Raw genomic sequence first — 21,808 nt, forward strand, 5'->3', positions numbered from 1 at the left:
TCTCATTCTCTTCCCTTTTTTTCTGTTTGACCCGATCTTGATCTTTTTTTTTTTGGCTACAACGAGTATGAGCAGAACGGTTTTTTTTTTTTTTTTTTCCTCTCTCGCTTTTGCAACTCTCTCACCCGCCATCTCCATAGTCACTATCTCTTCACAATTCTCCTCAAACCTCTTCCCAAATTAATAACGACAACAAAAAGAAAAATCTTATTTAGAATAAAATTAATGAAGAATACCAAAATTGTAAAAAAAAATGGTATTTTTGATGTCACAACAAAGCATAATTATGAATGTCTCTATCTCAACATGAGTCGTTATCAAACATAGTTTTAATTGTTATTTTCATCAAAAGTTTCAAAAAGACATTTTTAGGTGGCAGTTTCTCTCTTTTGGCTTCTGCCCAATAATACTTTCTTCTGAGCCAAGGTAAGTCACAACTCACAACACAAAAGATGTTGGTAACTCTGTTGATTTTACCTTAATCCACTCATTAGGGTGTCTAATCCCATCCAGTTTTGCGTTCAGGTGCGCAGCAGTGTTCTTTTATGGTAGGCCTCGTCAGGGTCTTCAGAGATAGCGACACGTGATCAGTTACTGACGTGTTCGTATCTAACAGAAACACGTGGAGAGCACAAAGTGGGAGTTGGTTGCAGGGGAGCATATGTGTCTATGACACCGAGACCACCTTCCAAAGCTGCTTATTGTAAAGCAGTTTGCGCGTGGGCCCCCCTTGTCACAATTCGGATATGGTTTAGCTCCCATGATCTTTGTCCACTCTCCTCAACACGTCGATATTTGTGTCCGAAAAATATTAGGTGTTCTTCTAATGTATTTTTGGTATTCTTTCAATTGTGACGTGACTATTAAAATTATCGTTGAATTTAAAATTATTATTACTGACTTTAATCTATTGATGATTTTAAAAGTCACATCATAGTTGGAAAGACATAAAAAAAAAACACTAGAAAAATACCTAACGTTTCTCTTGTGTCCGTCCCTGATTTTTTATTTATTTATTTTTCATTCTTTTTGTTTTGGATCGGATGAGATTGCATGGACCATTTTAGCTAAGCCAAACAAAGAACAAGACAAATTGGAAAGTCCTTTTGACAATAAAAACAATTTAGGTGCCATGGATAAGAGTTTTGAACAGTATTTAAAAAAAATAAAAAATAAAAAATCATTTTAATGTATTATAAAAAAATAAAAAAATAAAATAAAATTCAAAGTCTTAATTGTATTCTCAACAAAAATAAATACTAATCATATTTATTATTATTATACTATTCTCGTTCACTAAGGGGTGAAGAGGTAGACGCGAGATCACCTCAATTTGGCAATTTGGTTAGAGTGACAACGTACTCATCTTTGATAGACTATTCACTATTGGGCTAGTCGCTTACCTCACAAACGTGGCGGTGCAATTCTTCTCTCATTCGTCGAAGAATGTGTCAGCTTCTATACCCCTACAAATTAATTGCTTATACACTCTATATATTCTTATGAGAATGTGTGAAAATGGACTATGATAATTGTGATAATAACTTTGGTTAAAAAAGATGCCAACAAGATGATCATGATAACCGATGGTTACAAACTTACAATCATAATTGCACGCGGTAATATGACGATGATGATCATGTTACTCATGTAACCTTATCATAGAGGTGAAAAAAGAAAGAAAGCATATTTCTTCGTAAACGGCATTGTCGTATACAACAGCGCCCGCGCTCTACTCGATTCATAGTATACCGTTTTACCGGTCTATCTCACAACAAAGAGAAAGAAAGAAAGCCCTGGAAGGCTAGAAGCTTCCCCAAAACAAAACGCCGCCGTCCAAAGCCTTACAAAGTGTTCGAGCGGCACAGCGAAGACGAGCACACTGATAAACCTTTACCTCGTAGACTCGTAGTGACTGCGTTTCAGCAGCGAAGCGAAAATGCCCGGCGGCAAGAGATTGGAAATCTACGAGGACTTCGTGAAAGTTCACGGGCTGCTATTGGCGGCGTCGGGGCTTCCTCAGTCGCTGCACTTCCAGCTCTTCCAGAAGCTCTCGTCGGAGACCTTCGACGGCGGGGCCCACTTCCGAATCGAAACCTGCGAAGACGGCCGCCAGAGACGGCTCGTCCTCACCTCGGACTCTATGACCAAGCACTCCCACGTGTTCCTCATCGACCACGCCTGGACATTCCGCCTCTCCGACGCCTACAAACAGGTCCTACTTTTCAACATATTCTCATCATTGCCATTCTCCTCTATCGTATTTTATTTTTAATTTTGTTTTGTTTTGTTTTTAACAGTTGCGGGAAGTTCCAGGATTGGCTGAGAGGATGGCCGCTCTGATGTGTGTAGAGGACACGGAAGAGAGCGAGGAAGCTGTGGACGGAGTTTCGCATCAAAACGGCATCGAACCGGGGGTCTTAGAAACGATTGAAAGCGAAATCAGTAATGCGAAAGAGAAAGGAGAAAACGGCGGCGTTTTGTGGTTGGAGCTTGAGGAGCTTGGCATTGACGATCACACGCTCTTGTCCCTTGATTTATCCAGCAGATTTCCGGTGTGCCAGTTGTGCTTTATTAGCTCTTCTTTTGGCACTTAGAATATATTTCGATATTTATATGTGCTCTGTTTTGGCTATGCGTAACTAGGATTTACTTGCTCTGAGTCTGTTTGGGAACAAGCTTGAGAATGTGGAAATGGTTGCCCGGGAAGTTACTAAATTTGGAAACCTAAGAGCGCTCTGGCTCAACAATAATCCTGTTGTTCAAAATTGGTAATGTTAGCTGATTCTTGGGAAATTGTTATTGTTCTTTTTGGATTTGTAGTGGGGAAATTGTTATTATTCTTACTAGGATAAGGATTCTCATGATATGTTTCATTATGGTTTTGAATAGTGATTTTTGGTTTTGGTTAGAAAGAGTGTTTTGACGGGATGTAAATCTGAAAAATGTTTTGTGTTCTGAATTGTTTGCTAATGATATTAAGAAATATGTATTTTTGTTTTTAAAAACAGAAAAGTATTTTCAAAGCCATTACAAAAGGAGGCCAATTTTCTTAAGATGGTAATCATTTTAAATTAAATGACTCAGATTTTGCTATCTCACTGTTTACTAGTTCTGGAGAGATCCCTTAATTTTTTTCTTAAATCAATTTAGGTCAGTGAATTGTATGTTGAAGTGATAAAGTAGTTAGATTTTAATAACATTGACGCGGAGTTATCTTCTGTCTCTCTATCTCTAGTGGGGATCAACTGGCGGATATAGTTCTTCGAGGGTTGCCGAAACTTGAAATCTACAACTCACGTTTCACTGCCAATTTTGGTGAGTGGGCATTGGGCTTCTGTGGAGGGGTGTATGATAAGGATAATGCAGGCAATGTCCTTGGTGGTGACTATCCATTGGAGAGTGTGACCTCTATTGACATTTCAAATAGATGTATTCACAATTTGATCAATAAGGTTTGAGCATTATCTATTTGTGTTTCGTATTTTCTTCATGTAGATTTTTGGGTGTTTATATGATGTATTTTATTGGCAGAGTTATTTTTTGTTATTCGCTATTAAGTAGATAAGAGCTTCAAAATCTGGTACATTGCAGTGGGGTTGCCTCATACTTACTCTGCTGGCATAGTTTTGATATTTGGTTGCTAATTTAAAGAAAAAAGAACGAAGTTTGATTTTTTGGATTTCAGATGTATAGTTTTAGATGATAAATTCGTCAAAATAGTATTCTCATTGCTGATCTCTTTCTAGTTCCCCTTTTTTTTCAGGCTTTTTCACCTGTTTTGTTGCCATCTCTATCGTACTTGAATCTTCGGGGGAATCCGTTGGAACAGAATTCAGTTGGTGACTTGTTGGAAGTCCTGAAGGGATTTCCATGCTTACAGTCTCTGGAGGTAGTTTTGTTTGATATAGCCACAATGGTCTATGATGTGGAGACACTTTTGTTGAAGAAGGCATTGGAAAATTTGTGGGTCTTTAGAAGTTAAATCATTTTGCAGGTGGATATTCCTGGGCCCCTTGGAGAAAGTGCCGTTGAGATTCTTGAATCTCTTCCGAGGCTTTCTGAACTGAATGGTGTCAATGCATCAAAGATATTAGAAACTGGAAAGCATGTGATTGATTCAATTCTTCAGCCACATCTTCCTGAGTGGACTGCTGAGGAGCCTCTTGCTGATCGTATTATAAATGCTATGTGGCTGTATTTGATGACATATAGACTTGCAGATGAGGAAAAGATTGATGAAACTTCCGTATGGTAGGGATTTAAGGACCTCTGTATGGTATGCATTAAGGATTGATAAAAAATTTGCTTTGTAGTCAATTGATACTTTTCTGAAGCGATCAATGCTTTGTTTGGATTTCTTTGTAGGTATGCGATGGATGAACTAGGTTCAGCATTGAGGCCCAGTGATGAGCCAAATTTCAGGGTGGCTCCTTTTCTCTACATGCCAGAGGGAAATCTGGCATCAGCTGTGAGGTTATCTTTTTTATCTTTCTTCATGTCACTTCGCGGATTTGTTGCAGATATTACTTTTGTCATTCTGTAGACAAATTTCACGTTTTATCTTTGCAAGATTCTCTATGTTTGATTATGTACTGAAATATTTAAAATTACAAGTTACATGTTCTAATTCTTGATTCATCCATTTAATTAATTAAGCACCTTTATGATCCGTGTGCTTTTGGTGTAAATAAATGCATGTGGGACTGTTTTATGTTTTTTGTTTTGATGCTGCTTTGCCTTTGTTGTAAATCCAATGGTACTAGCAAAATTATCGACATTAATAATTCCTGTTTTCCCTATTTTCAGCTTTTCTATACTATGGCCAACCCAGAATGCTGAAAAAGGAGATGAGTGCACTCGTGATTTTCTTTTTGGTATTGGGGAGGACAAACAACGTTCTGCCAGACTTTCAGCTTGGTTCCACACGCCAGAGAATTATTTTATTCAAGTATTATCTCCCATTTCTATTTTAACGTGTGACTCACTGTTATTATCCATTTAATTTGTGTCTTGTTGCTCAGTTTGAAGCTACATCTATCCTTTTAGGAGTACAAGAAATACTGTCAAAACTTGGAATCGAAAAGTTTGATTTCTCCACCCATACAGTCTTCTACAACTAGAAGTATACATCATACTGATGGACCTGCTTTACGTGTTTACACTGATATACCTCATGTTGAAGAGTTTTTGAAACGTCCAGAATTTGTCATCAGTATGTCTTCTGTTTCATTGCTTTCAATTCTCCTTTATATTTGACTTTCATTTAATATATTTATTTTCTTCGATAGTTTTGTTTTAATGTTGTAATATGCCAATAGCTACTTATCAAAAAAAAATGTTGTAATATGCCAATAGCATTTTCTGTAAATTAATTAGATACTTATGCATCTGCAAGATGTTGCTAAGGATATGGTGTATATTGCCAGCTTCATAACTGTCATCTGTGTTTTAGTCTCCCACACTAATAAGCAAAACTTTGGTGTATGCATTTTGTGTGGTGGTCTTGGTTGAATATACTTTATTTCATATTTGTCATTTTTATTGTCCTTTTCAATTATGCTTTTTTCTGCTCTGAAAGTTTTCTTTTGTGATTTGTTTTGCTTACAGCATCTGAACCAAAGGATGCCGATATTATATGGACTGGCACGCAGGTAGATGAGGATATGAAGAAGGCTGCCAGAATAACAGATCAGCAATACATAAACCAATTTCCTTTTGAGGCTTGTCTTGTCATGAAACATCATTTGGCAGAGACTGTTAAGAAGGTTAGGAAAGCAAACTCACTCTGCATGTAAATGCTAGCGTTTAAAAGAGACACTCTTTTAAACAAAGAGGCTTTTTTGAGTTCTTTCCATCATTATTGTCAAATTTAAGAGCATACTTAACTTTTGAAGAATGAGTTTTCACTAAATGGCATGCTTGGATAATCAAAAGTCAGAAGGAAGATCTGGTTCTTTTCTTTCTTTCTTTCTTTCTCTCTGCAAGAAAAATATTAACTTTGAATTTTTTTTCTTCTTCTTTCCAACAGGCACATGGATCTCCTGAATGGTTGCAGCCGACTTATAATCTTGAAACTCAATTATCTCAACTTATTGGTGACTATTATGCACGCAGAAGAGATGGGCTTAACAATCTATGGATCTTAAAACCTTGGAACATGGCACGAACTATTGATACAACTGTCACTGATAATTTAACCGCTATCATTCGTCTCATGGAGACTGGTCCTAAAATATGCCAAAAGTATATTGAGCACCCAGCTTTGTTTAACGGGAAGAAGTTTGATCTTCGTTATATAGTACTGGTTCGGAGTGTGAACCCTTTAGAAATATTCCTTTCCGATGTGTTCTGGGTATGCACTTCTTTCTTTGGTGTAATACTTCATAGATGCCTATATGATATGACCCTTTGTTTTTACTATCTAATGATGAATGAAGAACATTTTTTGTGGCGTATTTCGGACTGCATTTAAGATATCAATATTAAGGTGGTTCTTTCATTTTCATTTTCAGGTTAGATTGGCAAACAACCCATATTCTTTGGAGAAGCACAGTTTTTTCGAATACGAGACTCACTTTACTGTTATGGTATGTTCTTAGCACCATGTTTAGGAACCAGACCCTGTATAAAATTTCTGGTTACCATATGATTATGGACACCCACCATGGGATTTAACCCGAAGTCTGTGTGAAGGGGAACCTAATCAATTTTCAGCATTCATTAGGAAATCAAGTTTCTGCACTTAAATTCATGCTTTAAGTTTGTTCTATGACCACTTTTTTGGCTTCCAGAACTATCGTGGGAGATTCAGTCACAAGCATACGCCAGAGTTTGTGACAGAATTTGAACAGGAACATCAAGGTGAGGTTTGCTTATCAGTTAACAGTTATTATGCTTGCCTTCCCAAGTGAATGGGCTTTTCGAACTTGCAGCAAATCATTGGTTTTCTCATAAAAACTCTGAAGTGAAAATTCCAATTGTTGTTGCAGTTAAATGGTTGGAGATCCATCAGAGAGTGAGAAAAATGATACGATCAGTCTTCGATTCAGCTACTGCAGTACATCCGGAGATGCATAGCCCTAGATCGAGGGCTATTTATGGTGTGGATGTCATGCTCGATAGAAGTTTCCAGCCAAAGTTGTTGGAGGTTTGTACCTTGAAATTTGAATGCCAGCTTCTGTTATGTGAGATGATGTTCACCGATAGGAATATTCTAATCTTCACGCTCATTTATCACATCCAAGTAACGCCAACTGACATGACATGTTTTAATTGTTTTTCCATGTTAGCCATTTAAAAAAGAAAAAAAACATGTCATGTCATGTCATCAGCCAATGTGACATAGATGTGATAAATGGTGTGAAGAAAAGTATTACTCTCTCCTATATTATCTATTCATCAATTGGGTTTGGATTGGGTCTAATTCTAGTTAAAACCAGACACAAGGATAGGAACGTGTCGCATAACAGGATCAAGGAAAACGTGTTTCAATCCCAACTGATCTAATCGTTAACTGAGCCTTGATCCAAGCCAAATCCTCATCTCAGTTGGTGCTTTCTTTCACGTTTTGGGTAGTTTCTATTCAATGCACTTCGCTAAATGATACACCCACGTTGTTTGTTATGTAGGTTACTTACTGTCCTGACTGTACAAGAGCATGCAAGTATGATACAGAATCTATATTTGGAGGGGGAGGAGTTGTTAAAGGTCGTGATTTCTTTAATGATGTGTTTGGTTGTCTCTTTTTGAATGAAACAACTCATGTCAGCCCATTGTAATTTGAACAATAGAGAATAATCTCAATTAGTGCTGGTTTGCCCATGATAGACATCTATGGCAAATTATGCCCATGATCTTCTAATTGACTTCCAGCAAGTTTCCATAATTTTCTGGATTCCTTCTTGCTCTCGGTTATGCCCATGGTTAAATTAGCTAAATTTATTTTCTGGGTGAACGTGTTGGATACAAATTTGATCATTCCATCGACCGTTAAAAAACTAGTAGATTTTTTTTTTTAATCACGTGTATAAAAAAGTCGCATAAAGATGTATAGTGTTCTCTCATATGCATTTTTAGTTTTTTACTATATCAGCATATTTTTCAAAAATTCAAAAAAGAAAAGAAAATGAAGGAGGTGGTGGAGGGGAAAAATTCCCTCCGCAAGTGATGGTAAAGGTTCTTATGCAACCCACCCGCATCCTTGAAGAGGTGGCCCACTAGGTACACCCACCCAGTGGAGATGAGGGAACCCCATGCGACCCATCCTCTTTAAGTGCTGGGGTGAGTTGCGAGGAACTCCCCAACCTTGTGGCCATCTTCATAAGGCGAGAGAACACATTTCCACATAGGCGGTAGCGAGGATGGACTCCCCCAAAAATGATTGTGAGTGTGGGGTCCATTACAACTCACCCTAGCACAGGAGAGGGTGGGTCACAGGGGAAGCACCCCACCTCCTCAGTAGTTATGAAGGTAGAAAAGTCCCTCGCAACCCATCCTTGAACGGGAAAAGAAGGGTTGCAAAGAACTCTCTCACCCTCCCAACCACCTCCACAAGGTGGAGGTTTTCTGTGAAGCACCTCTACAAGGGTAGGGATGAGTCGACAAAGGACCCCACCGCCACCCACAAAAGGTAGTTTAGTTTCCCCATTGCCACCCCATTTTTTTTTTTTTTTTTTCAAAAAATATGCTAATACGTAGGGGTGTAAACGAGCCGAGCTTGAGCGAGCTTCCCTTGTTCAAGCTTGGCTCGTTTAAATTTTACTCGAGCTCAAGGGCAAGCCAAAAAAATCGAGCTCGAGCTAATAATAAGTCGAGCCGAGCTAGCTCGCGAGCTGGCTCTTATATTTAATGTTTTTGTTTTTTTTAAAAAATTTTAACTTCAAGTACTCTTAAACGGTTTAAGAAGTTAGTTTGCATATGAGTATTTGCTTAGCCTGGCTAGTCGAGTATGAAGCCTGAGTCAATACAGCAAGGCATTTGGTTTCAAAGAGAGAGAATATGCATCATTTTATAGATAAGCAAACTTGGAGATTGATGTTTTCTTAACAATGTGGGACAAGTTAACAGGTTGCATTCAGACTGCATTGGGACAACGCCCCCTACAAAAAAAATATTTTTTTAACGTCTCTCTCTCAATCCCCCTCACTAGTCACAACGGATCTTCCACCTGAACTCTCATTTCCCACCCTCTCACTCTCACTCACCAGACATGTAGTGATAGTATTTGGGTCTGTTTGATTCATTAATAGTTTATGCCTTTCGCAATCTCCCTCAATAGTTTCTGCTTGATTCTTCTTCCTTTCGTTTGGATCTGCTCTAATTGAATCGATGTTTTTTTAATGATTGCTCTCTCTCTCTTTCATCACGAATGGTCTATAATTTTTCATTCTCTAACGCTTAAATATAAATGCAATTTTAAGGTTTTAATAATTATGGGATTTATAATTAATTATCTATTACTTAGTTTATATATATATATACACTCGAGCTTATACGAGCTGTTCACGAGCTTAGCCGAGTCGAGCCGAGCTTGTTTCGTTTAATATTCGAGCCAGGATTTGTGTTCATGAAGTGCTTCATTTAATATTCGAGTCGAGCACGAGCCGAGCTTATGCGAGCCGAGCCCGAGCTTGCTCGCGAGACGCTTCGCTCACTTAACAACCCTACTAATACGTACACGTGACAATATTTTATCGGTCTTGCATGACTTTTTGGTACACATGATAAACATTTCATTAGTTTTTTTAACAGTAGATGTACGGAAAGATTATTTTGAGATCAATGACAATCACAGACTAAAGTTATCACTTTTGAAAATGGTCACAAAGATTATTACACTCCACTCTCACAATTTTCATGATTATGTGACACACTTGGATGGTGAAATGGAGAGGATTCTATTTATAGTTCAAATTTTGTTTTGTTATATTCAACGATGTACATAACAGCATGATGCAACTTTGATCATTAAAAATTTTAAATGACACTAACATGTTTACCATGCGATAACATATACCCCGTTGAGTAATGCTAGATAACATTATTTTAATCATATAATGGTTCAGTTGATATGACACTTCAACTCAACCATTTGATCTTTTATTATTGTTATTGAATAAGAATTAATCCGAGAGTTAGTTGAGAGTGTCACATCAACCTAATTAAATGAATGTTAAATAAAATTATAGTATCTAGCATTTCTCATATACCATTATATCTGTAAAATCTAATGTGAACCATGATAGAGACCATTTCCATTTCACTCTTAATAATTTAACAATAAAACTATAAGTGCAAACAGTGGATGGAATAAAGGGTCAAATAGATTCTAATCCTCAAGACTCCTACGATTTTCACAATCATTGGTACGTAGAAACGTTTTCAATAAGATTGACAATAGGACTACAGAAATGATCAGAACGTAGCGAATGTTCACAACTCACAAGTCTGATGATGCTAACTCCCACGATTTTCTCTAGTTTTTCAATTGGCTACCAAAAGACAGACCCAATGTTCATGCACCATACATTTTCCAAAAAATTGTAACACTTAGACTTGGCGAGAAAAATCAAGAATCGAATTATACTTGCTTTCTTGAATAAAGGAAAAAGGAAAAAACTGAACTGCCCTTACCGGTGCATAACATAGGTATTTTACAAGTCTCGATGAAGCCTCCATGGCCAAGGGGCCATTCGAAGACGGAAAAAAATGCTGCTTCACAAACAGATACATACATTCAGCCATCTACACCTGTCTATGCTTAACATTCTCCTTCAGTCGACGCTTATTGAACTCTCTTTCTTCTTTTTCCTTTGTTTACCCTCTATCAATTCAACCTAGAAAAGGAATAAGACTGACAAAAGCATTACAGAATAGTAAAAAGGGTCAGCATATATGCATATATCTGGGGAGTGTGACTATGCTCCACGGTGCTCAGAAGAGTCTGCTGATGCATTTGAGTGATTTTTCAGTGTTGCAATCTTCTTTTGCAGTTCAAGAGTTGACATTCGTTCAGCCTCCAATGCTCGCTCAAGCTTTTAATATTATCAAATTTTGAGATTGAATCAGCAAGATATTCCATACCAAATTAAGTGAAACCCAGAGTTGGGTTTGATAATCTTTCACCAATTAGCTGAAAGAACAGATGAGAAAATACCTTTGCTGCTCGGGAACTCCATTCTCCTAAAATAGCTCTTAGTCTTTCATTCTCTTCTACATACTGTTGAATATTACCCCACAAAAAAATTCAAATTCAAATTCAAATGAAGCTTAAAAGTTCAAAAATCTTAATAGATAGGAGATGCTAACCATGACACAAATCACATAAGCATGTAACTGATATAATAAAGAGTTTCAGGTCTTCGACAATTATAATACAAATACGTAATATGGAAGATTAGACGCAACACACTAGTTCTTGCCTGATTATTGGTAGTTCGAACACGCTGTATCTCAGCATCCCTCTCAGCTATCAAAGAACGAGCAAGCCTTAGCTCAGACTGCAGTTGATTCACCTGCAACTTAAGTCCCTTTCAGCATCCATTTCAAGTGCAAGAATATAAGGTGGATTTTTGTCAAATTCTATATTCTATTTGCTTAATGGAACTTTCAATGTCTACAGATGAACAAATCATGTCCAAGTGTCCAGGGGCAGAGAAAAAGTTCTGATCATATTCAAGTTCATTGACTAACAAGTTTTAGTACTCCTGTACACCTTTGTTTCAAAGAATTAAGTTCAACCACTCCAAGTTACCCTTACTCAAAAATGCGATTACATCTTTGACACTGATAATAACCTCTGCCACAAAGACATCAACAAATATATCAAGATTTCATCTCATTCATCCTTCAACTTAAAAGGAAGATGTAGAAACTTTCTTTTGCTGTTTGGTTTACCTCTCTGAGGGACTTTCTACTAGTGTTACGATATGTCATTGAATTTGAACTAGAAATGATTGCTCCTAGCAGTGAGTTTGGAAAGGACAAATTTCCCCCTAATAGTGATATGTAGCATGTCCAAAATTTAAACTCATGAAATATTCAAAGTTGATATGCCCTAGATATAGTTCGCCTATTAGAGCCAAAACAATGACATTTCCCTTTTTTTTTTTTTCTCTCTCTTTTTTTCCATAAGTCACAAATAATTAACATATATGGTAACCATCATAACCTGCCCCTTGTTTCCCTGGATAGAATTAATGAATTCATTCAAACAGAGCAGCACATCACCATGCATGAAAAAATAATAGGCTTGTCATCCTGTAAAAAAGAAAATTGAAACATTGTGCCTTTTACTACCCGAAGGCAGAAGTTCAATAGTAACAACATGCACATTATACATTCCATTTTTAGTGGATATCAACTGTAAGCACCAAGCAATTGATGCAACGCTAAAATCAAAACCATCATGAGGGATGACCATTTGGAGAAGTCTAACATGAACAAGTGGGAAAGATCAACCAGGTATTACCTCCGCACTAAGTGTCCGTAATTCCTGATCACGAGCTGCTAACATGTGGGCAAGATCAACCTGCATGTGGAGCCATTAGTAACCATTCTTACAAGACACCATTCCTCAACTAACCATTCCCCTTTTAACTACTAGTTAAAGGGATGAATTGAAAGGGACATATCAAACAATAATGAAATTGTTTATTCTTACATGTCATTTCGATATTGCATCAATTCCTTCAAATAGACACCTAAAAGAGGCTACTAAAGTTACTCTTCCTGGCCATCATAAATCATGTTTTTTCCAAAATGCTCCCTGAACACCAATTAGTTACAAGCCTTTGCACACATGAATACTGAGTTAACAAGATTCCCATAATTATAGCTCATTCTTTTCGCCATCCTTGAGGTGTTAAAATTGACCGTCATGATCTACTATCATGCCTATAGAACTCTCCTTGAAACAAAGACATTCAGATTGCTCTTATTTGACAGAATACAGGAAAATCATCTCTAAGAGGTTAAATATTTAACATCTCCCATGGCCAAACAATGCCATAATGGTAGTTTTGACTCACTTCAGTCACAATGACACACGAACATGTACACATTTAGGCATCCTTCATTAAATAATATCTTATAGTTGCATAGTTCTACGGATAAAAGAATATTAATTTACGATGACAATCACCTGAGGTGTGCTTCCATCACTAGACCGTTCATATTTACTTAAGGACTCTTGCAATCGCAGAATCTGCACAATCACATGTTTGGAAATTAATAACAATATACATACCCACACACCCACCATCCCAACACACATTTATATATGAATTCTTGTATTAACATGTGTATTAATGAGTGGAATTTTTAATGAAAGATAGAGCAGCTAAACACCGACAGATTGAACTGAACACCAGCAAAGGTAAATTTCAAATTGCCATGTACCTCCTCACTCAAAAAATGAAGGTTTTCACGCTGATATTGCAACAAAGCCATTTGCTCATCCGAGAGCCGACCACCTTCATGATACCTGTTTTGCCAAACAAGTCACATTATGGCATCACATATTGCATTGTATATGCCCAAGTAATAGATGTTTGTGCGCATGTGTATGTGTGAGAGAGTATTGTAGTGCTATAATAAGGGAATATAAACTCTGCCTGTCTATCCTGTAGCATTGATCTTACAACACACATTAAATGATGCATCATTATTCAAAATAAAGTTGAATATTCTCAGGACGAGATTGTCTCCCATTCTTAAAAAGCGTGAATGCAGACAACACATTAATAATGACTACATTATTACCTCAAACCTTCCAAAGAACTTGATGGTTGAAGTGGAGAATATAGTGACTTTAAGACATCAGGCTGAGAATTCAATGAATTGTACTGGTGTACATAACCTGCAAGCCCCAAAACACACATGGCAAAGAGTTAAGGGAGATACAACATGAATCTACAAGCTCATATTCAATCAGTAGGTGCCTGGCAGAGCGTCTTGTTTGGGCAAGATATCAATAGGCTCAGAATTAGCCAGACAGGTGTAACACAAAGAAAACTTTTCATACTTTTTGGCAATATATAATGTTACAGCATGAAAGATTTTTTCATGATGAAAGCCTAGGGCATAACAGAAAATTGGAATCTTAAATATTCTCCAAAAGAAAATCATGCTTTTCTCTTGGACAAACTAGAAACATTTTGTGCAGTTGGAATGAAATAAAAACTAAAATTGAGTCATGTTTATCTCAACAACCTTATCAGAGGTTTTCATAATTTGTCTTAAGAGTAGAATATGGACATGGACAGATAGCACATATACCAGCTAGTGAAAGAGATCATAAGAGCACAGTTATGCATATTTTATTTATTAATGCCCATTGAAAAGGAAATTAGAGCCCATAGGTTAGAGCAACTCTTTAAACTCATTACGAGCAGACACATTGGATTCAATAAATTCTTTTCTATAACCTTGAATACAAATATTAAAAGAAGAGTAGCACTTCCCATCCCAACCCTTTATTAAGAAGGGATTCAATAACAGGCCTCTAGCATGACAACAAAAAGACTTTAGCAGCTAAGCCAGCATAAAAACAATTCACAGATACTTCCAAATCAACTATCACAAACGCACTACATCAATTCAAATCCCCAAAACCTCCATAGAATGTGAAAACTCACCAATATAGACACTCATAAAAGATCCAGCACATATTGCTTCAATTACCATAATAATCCTGCAGATTAATGTGAGACCAAGATTTTATCAGCAGTACATAGTTTGACAAAGAAACAATCAATATTCAATTGTGTACTAAACGAGGATAACATTCAGAGAAGTAGCATTCATACTCAACTTATTAACTAAAACCTACACAACAGACAGGGCATGAAGTTATCCATAATCAACAGTATCATGACCTGACAATCAATATAAATCTTAAAACTGGAGAATGTAAAATTAGGGGACTTAAATCTCAATATTGATCATGATATATCTCACATCAGTTCCATTAAAGCTATGTAGCAGAGGTAGAATATTACTTGGGTACTTGTCGAAACACATCCAATACTTCATGAATGCATTCAAAATTTAAAAATGATATTTTTAAGATTGAAGCAATATGTCTAGCAAACGAAATGTCTATCCTCACACTCATAAGTAGATGGTATGTGTACCTCAGCATTGTTGAGATGGAAAGAATACTGATGTGGGGTTTCCATACCATGATTAGTAGCATTGCAGCAGTTCCTAGCATTTAGCCAAAATATTTTAAATAACAATAATATTTTTGACGACAGGGAACCCCTCAAATTGGAAGACATAAAAGCATGAGAAGAGGTAACACCAAATTTTACCAGAATCAGGAAACTATCTTCATAATCAGGCCCTGATGAAGATTGAGTACTTATCAACTCAATTCAACAATCTTCATCCAGAACCATATATATTCTTTTACATTCAAAGAAAAAAAAAACACAAACACACATGTATACATACCATATGCAGTAATGGCAAAAGGTAGGCGAACAATATGCTTCAACTTCTGGCTGAAACTATAATAACCCTACAAGACAATGTGCATGTTATGGTTTTTAAACCAAATAGCATGTTTGGAAAAGAAAGAAAAAAACGAATTGACATCCCATCACCACTGCACAAGATAGAAATATTAATGGATCTTAATAGCTAAATCCTCTCTTTTCAGTTACTAAGCAAATAGCCAAATCCTTTTGGTAAGTTCACCACTACCTATCTGGAAATGTGATTTTGTGGGTAGGGCACAGATCCATCCCCAGTACAGAGACTAATGGTCTAAAGATCACTTCTTTTTTTTTTTTTACCAATTCAACTCATAGTTTCAATTCAAAAGGCAGTTCTTTTCAACGTGGGCAGCAAGTGATTGTGTATGTGAGAGAGAGGACCCTCACCAAAAAGCAAGAGACATTGGAAAATAGACATTCAACCAGGTAAATAATAAAGATCACCTGCAAGCGTATTTTCTGGACTTGGTAAACCAGATATTGCTGAAAGATGCCTGAAACATTGACATATATGATCATTATTGGATCAACTCCCTATAATAGCAGCAAGACATTCCATTCTAAGCTAAGCTACAAGCAATAGTAACACCCAAAAAAAAAAAAGAACTAATGATGTACAACACAGTTGAAATGGTGGATGTATAGTCAAGCACCAAAAAAGTAAAAATAGAATTACCAGACAACTAGACATCCTAGCTATATCACATTCCCATAATTTGGTTCCATAAACCGAACTTCAGCCAACATTCTAATAGCCCGTGTAGAATGATTAAAAAATGGACCATGTATAATATGTTTTAGGTATGCCTCATCCCCCAAATACATAAGGAAATGGATTCATTACAAACAAAGCTCAAAGATAAAACGCACTATTCGAACATGACACTTTTCATGAAAAATGCATGTTTAAAAAGAAGCATATTTAACTAAAGGGCAGAAAGAAAAACCTGTGACTAGTAAAAGAACAACACTGCAACTGCAAAGCAACGCTGAGACCAAGCTCTTTATGGGACGGAATATCCATGGAGCTCCCACGGCCAACACAGCGTAACCTACCTAAAGTTGATGAACAATCAGCAATGTCCAGTCAGCACAAAACCGACTTCGTTTTTGCCATAAAGCAGGGTTTCAAAGCTACTTGCCAAGAAAAAACAGTAGAAAATACTCCCAAAAATGCTTCTGGATTTGCGGTTACCGAGTAGAGGAGCCTCATGCAGTATATCCAGAAACCTAAAATTACACCAAGTAATAAAAAGAATTAACTTTCTTTTCATGAGAAATATTTTCCTATAGAACTACTTATCAAAAAAAACTCCTATAAAAATTTCTCGCCAACGAAACGCGACCTAGATAGTGATTCGCAGACTTTGCTAGCACTAGCAAGCAAAACTAGAAAATGTTATTAAAAGAAGAAAAAAAAAATTAGGAATCCTACCATTTCTATAACAGAAAGAAACACACAGATTTTAACCATCAGTGAAAATATATATTTTTTTTTCATGAGAAATATTTTCCAGTAAAACTTTCTTGACAACTAAACGCGACCTAACTAGTAATTGTAAGAAATGGATAATTCCCTCCATGATCACCGTGGATCGCAGACTTTGGCATCGCTTGAATGCCAAAACTAGCAAATGTTATTCACAAATTCAGGAATTGTACCATTTCTATAACAGAAAGAAAATTGAACTCTAACTGAAAAAGTGAAATTGATCAGGTGAAAAAATTTTGAGCTTTAAAGAAGAGCTTACATGGCGTTATCTTCGTGAGATGTTGAAGGTAAGGAAGCGTGTCTCTCTGTCGCCATCATCAAGCGGTGAGACAATTGGTTGAAATGTCATGCGGTGCGGTGTCGTTTCGCCAATGGTTGCTTTGATTGTCACAGAGCTGTGAGCTTGATGACGATGCCGATCTTCTTCTCCGGTTTTTCTTCCTTTTTTGGGGGGCTGAGATACTCTTTTCAATCTTTTGCATTGAAACAGCAGATAGTCGCGAGATGGAGCTTAACGTTGCAGGTCAACCCAAGCCCGTTGGTAGCCGAAATGTTGGAGGCCCATTTTGCGGTTAATAATTTGTAATCTCGGCTCAAACCGCCCCTTTTTTTTTTCTTATTCTTTTTTTTTAACGAAATAACAATCAAATGAAGAAAAATGCTATGTACAATGCCAAAGATATACTTTGGAATCTTCACAAATCAAACATTATCTATGACATATACAATAGCATTTCAGGCTATTATAAGACAACATCTATGACAAGTCACCATCTCAATTAGTTTCAGGTCTACAGCAAATTCTGACGAATTACGTCTCTATTCGCTGCCAGGTTCTTGATTCCCTAACTTTTTTTTTAACTCCTCTACTAGTGCTTTATCAATCGTAATCTCCTTCCCTACCTTTATCATAGTGACAATTATTCTTTATGCTTGATAACTCCTCCATCATCAGTTTATGGTTTGCTTCCATAAAATGAACCATAAGAAAACAATAGACCAACTGGAAACCAATTCCATTTTAAACCACGAAATGCTAGGTTACCATTTTGGTTATAGGTGTAACTAGCTTGCTATTAAGGATATGGCAGAATTATTTTTAAGGATTCATGAAAACAAAACCTAATAAAATGAATAAAACTTCACCTTATAGATCGGTTCTAAAAGTTGATATAGAGAGAATATATTCTTATTAAAAATACACGAAAAATACAATAACAAAAACCCAACACCATCACGTGTTCCCCACGCCATCACCGGCCAGCCACGCGCCGCTAAAAAGCACCTCGAGGAACATTGACACATGCGTCATGATCGATCTAAGATGAAGGTGGAAAAAGGGAGGGGAAAGAGAGAAAGGAGAAAAGTGGCGGGAAGGAGGGAGTCGTAACTCCCTCCCCTCCTACTATGCTCTCAACTCCAAACCTTTTTTTTTCACTTGGGTAAGATTGTTGGGTTTATCCATATAATTTAGGTTGGTTTTTTTTATTTTTTTAATGACATCATTTTTCATTAGAAAAAAATAATAATTTTTTTTGTTCGGAGTTTAGGTTGTATGAAAAATGAGCAACAAGTAACAACGACTTTCGATAACCACGGTAGAGGTGCGGCAAACTCCAACGATGGTTCAGTAAACTTTTGTAAAAGTCTAGCAGCTTTTTGTTTTTGATCTAGCGATTTGAAAAGAAGAAGTTTAAATTCGAAAAATTATTTACAATTTTAAAAAATAAAAACTATTTTATGGAAATAAAAGAAAGTTTTTTGGTCAACTAAAAATATTATCGATTTGACCACAATTTTTGGTCTTACCAAATACCAAAAATAAAGATAATATTTTACATCGAAATAAACTGAGTCTTTAAAAAATTATGGTTCAATTGTTAAAATTGCAATTTGAAGCTGTGATCCCTAAAGATCATGTATTGACTAGGTTTTTGCCTTTAACTTTAGCTATTTCTTAAGAGAATTTTTTTTTGTTTTTTTTTTTTTTAAAAAAAAGAATTTTAAGGTAAAAACTCTTAACTATTATTTTTAATTTAGCTAATAAGAGTAATGTTATATACTACACTTTTATCTTACCCTAATTTTATTGGGATGATAAACACTGTTACATTAGCCAAATGTGTTAAGGTTATAATATATAACACTACTCATTTAATATACTACACCATATTTTACTAAATTGATTAGGTAATGGTTATAACCTTTTGATTTTTTTTTTTTTTTGTTAATAATAGTTGATTTAAAGGCCGATGGTATTACCACGTAAACCCAATGAAATGTGAGTGTAGTATGTAGCGTTACTATTTTTAAATTGTAATCAAAATAATGTTATAGACTATACTACTATCCCACTATGCTAGCGTGACATTACAATTCACCTTTATATTTGTCTTTGTTATATATATATATATAAAATAAATTGACAATGTGACATATATAACACCATACGTATAATAAATGTTGTCAATTTAATGATTGAAGTCTTGGTACATTAGTCACAGTATTTATCATTTTTAAATGCTCAGTAAAATATAATAAGAGTAAAGTGGGAAATATTGGGTTGATAAAAATCATAAATATTGAGGTAATAAAATGTTAATTTTTCAAAAATAAGATTTAAATAAGTATGTTTATTTATAGGAAAGGAAATACAAGTCCGGCTGAGCGGGCTTCGTATATGGGGTTGAAACTCGTATTCGCGGCCCAAGAGCCCCCCCCGGCTGAGCCCTTCCGCTCTATTGGTCACAAGCTTGGATAATCTTCCTTGGCGGGGCGGTGACAAAAATCCCAAAGCCGCTGAAAACCCTAATGCCCTCACCATCACAGCATTTCCTCTTGGAGTCATCAATCATGTATACGAAACGGATCGGACTTTGCTTGGCTTCCCAAATCTGAAACCATCGAGTTTCAGTGCCATGATTCTCCATATCTGCTCAAAGTGCTTCTCTTAGTTTTATCTTATATGCCTCACCTCACTCTGATCTGTCTCACTTACCATCCCCATGAAGAATAGGGACTCAAAGCAAAAACCCAGTTGGAATTCTGGTCATAACCATAAGAGAATTGTGATTGAGAATATCTGTGAACCTAGAGCTGAGCCTAGTGATGGCGCGGCGTTGCAGATGACCCTCTTATTCTTCACAACCCGTACCCATTGGGTTCGAGCCTCCAAGGTCGCCACTGCCCATTTCCATAGTCTCGCCCACGGAGGATCTTGGTCCAGGCCTTTCAATGACAAAGAGGTAATCTTAAACCGAAACTCTGAGGCTTGGTTTGTTAAGGTTGTTTGTACTCTATTTGTTCGTTCGCATTTGTCAGATACTTGTTTGGGTCATTTGAGGAAGAACTTGACCCCGTTGATTGCGTTTGAGGTTGTTAGACGGTTAAACAATCCAAAATTGGGCTTGAAGTTCTTTGAGTTCAGTAGGGAGAGTTTGAGTGTCAGTCATTCTTTCAACACCTACAATTTGCTTATGAGGTCCCTATGTCAAATGGGTCTTTACGATTCCGCGAAAATGGTATTTGATTGCATGAGGAGTGATGGGCATTTGCCTGATAGTTCGGTTGTTGGATTTTTGGTATCGTCGTATGCACAAGTGGGAAAGTTTGATCTTGCCAAAAAATTGCTTGCTGAGGTTCAGTTTGATGAGATTGGATTAAGTTCTTTTGTGTATAATAAGTTATTGGACGAGTTGGTCAAGAGGAATCTAGTTGACGAGGCCGTTTGCTTATTTAGAGAGCATATGGGATCATATTCTCATCTGGATACTTGCACTTTCAATATTCTTATTAGAGGTTTGTGCAGAATAGGAGGAGTTGATAGGGCTTTTGTGTTTTTTAATGACATGGGGAGTTTTGGTTGTTCTCCTGATGTTGTTACCTACAACACTCTTATAAATGGATTATGTAGGGTCAATGAGGTAAATAGAGGGCATGAATTATTGAAGGAGGTTAAATCAAGAAGTGAGCTTAAACCGAATGTTGTAACTTATACATCGGTAATATCAGGGTTTTGCAAGTTGGGTAAGATGGATGAGGCCTCTGTTCTTTTTGATGAGATGGTTAATTCAGGAATAAAACCAACTGCAATCACTTTTAATATTCTCATTGATGGCTTTGGTAAGGCGGGCAATGTGGTTTCCGCATCAGCCATGTATGAGAGGATGCTATTTCTTGGTTATTTTCCGGATGTTGTTACCTTCACTTCCCTAATTGATGGGTATTGTCGAGCCGGACAGTTAAATCAGGGTTTGAAGCTTTGGGATGAGATGAATGCAAGAAATGTGACTCCAAATGTGTATACTTATTCTGTTCTTATAAATGCTTTATGCAAGGAAAATAGACTGCATGAGGCTGGCGACCTTTTGAGGCATATGAAGTGGCGTGATATTGTTCCAAAACCATTTATGTATAACCCTGTAATTGATGGGTTTTGCAAGGCTGGCAATGTAGACGAGGCAAATAAGATAGTGGCAGAGATGGAGGAGAAGAAATGTAACCCAGATAAAGTCACATTTACAATCCTCATCATTGGGCATTGTATGAAAGGGAGAATGTTTGAAGCAATCAGCATCTTTGATAAGATGTTATCAATCGGTTGTGCTCCAGATACCATTACTGTGAATTCTTTAATATCTTGCCTTTTGAAGGCTGGTATGCCTAATGAAGCCTTTCGCATTAAGCAAACTGCATCTAAGGACCTGGACTTGCGTATGTCATCTTTTAAAGAAGCTATTCATTTAAGAACAGATATGGCTATTCCAATGGCTGTTTAATTGAAGGGCTACCACGGAAGTGAACTTGAAGCATA

The 21,808-nt window shown here is 36.7% G+C and overlaps 3 protein-coding genes across 3 annotated transcripts; 2 read left to right on the top strand and 1 right to left on the bottom strand.

Moving 5' to 3' along the window:
• Positions 1-1,765: 1,765 nt before the first annotated feature.
• On the top strand, positions 1,766-7,903 carry LOC132166341 (uncharacterized). The gene is made up of 15 exons (XM_059577143.1): positions 1,766-2,215; positions 2,301-2,555; positions 2,647-2,771; positions 3,239-3,455; positions 3,767-3,892; positions 3,998-4,254; positions 4,369-4,476; positions 4,810-4,951; positions 5,050-5,215; positions 5,611-5,768; positions 6,032-6,355; positions 6,516-6,590; positions 6,795-6,864; positions 6,993-7,150; positions 7,632-7,903. Exons 1-15 carry the CDS (start codon positions 1,940-1,942, stop codon positions 7,779-7,781), a joined length of 2,607 nt encoding a protein of 868 aa, XP_059433126.1. The 5' UTR covers positions 1,766-1,939; the 3' UTR covers positions 7,782-7,903.
• Positions 7,904-10,563: 2,660 nt separating this feature from the next.
• On the bottom strand, positions 10,564-17,537 carry LOC132166322 (protein FIP1). The gene is made up of 14 exons (XM_059577124.1): positions 17,255-17,537; positions 16,646-16,733; positions 16,451-16,559; positions 15,948-15,997; positions 15,460-15,526; positions 15,138-15,210; positions 14,640-14,695; positions 13,765-13,861; positions 13,402-13,486; positions 13,145-13,207; positions 12,473-12,532; positions 11,424-11,516; positions 11,159-11,221; positions 10,564-11,036 (listed from the first exon to the last, which is right to left on the bottom strand). Exons 1-14 carry the CDS (start codon positions 17,311-17,313, stop codon positions 10,920-10,922), a joined length of 1,080 nt encoding a protein of 359 aa, XP_059433107.1. The 5' UTR covers positions 17,314-17,537; the 3' UTR covers positions 10,564-10,919.
• A 2,134-nt stretch (positions 17,538-19,671) lies between these two features.
• On the top strand, positions 19,672-21,808 carry LOC132165888 (pentatricopeptide repeat-containing protein At2g06000-like; the record flags this gene model as incomplete). The annotated part of the gene is given in 1 exon segment (XM_059576580.1): positions 19,672-21,808. A coding segment is annotated over 1 exon segment (1,773 nt). The 5' UTR covers positions 19,672-20,000.

Source organism: Corylus avellana, chromosome ca11 (genome assembly GCF_901000735.1).
Source record: "Corylus avellana chromosome ca11, CavTom2PMs-1.0".
Taxonomy (NCBI): domain Eukaryota; kingdom Viridiplantae; phylum Streptophyta; class Magnoliopsida; order Fagales; family Betulaceae; genus Corylus; species Corylus avellana.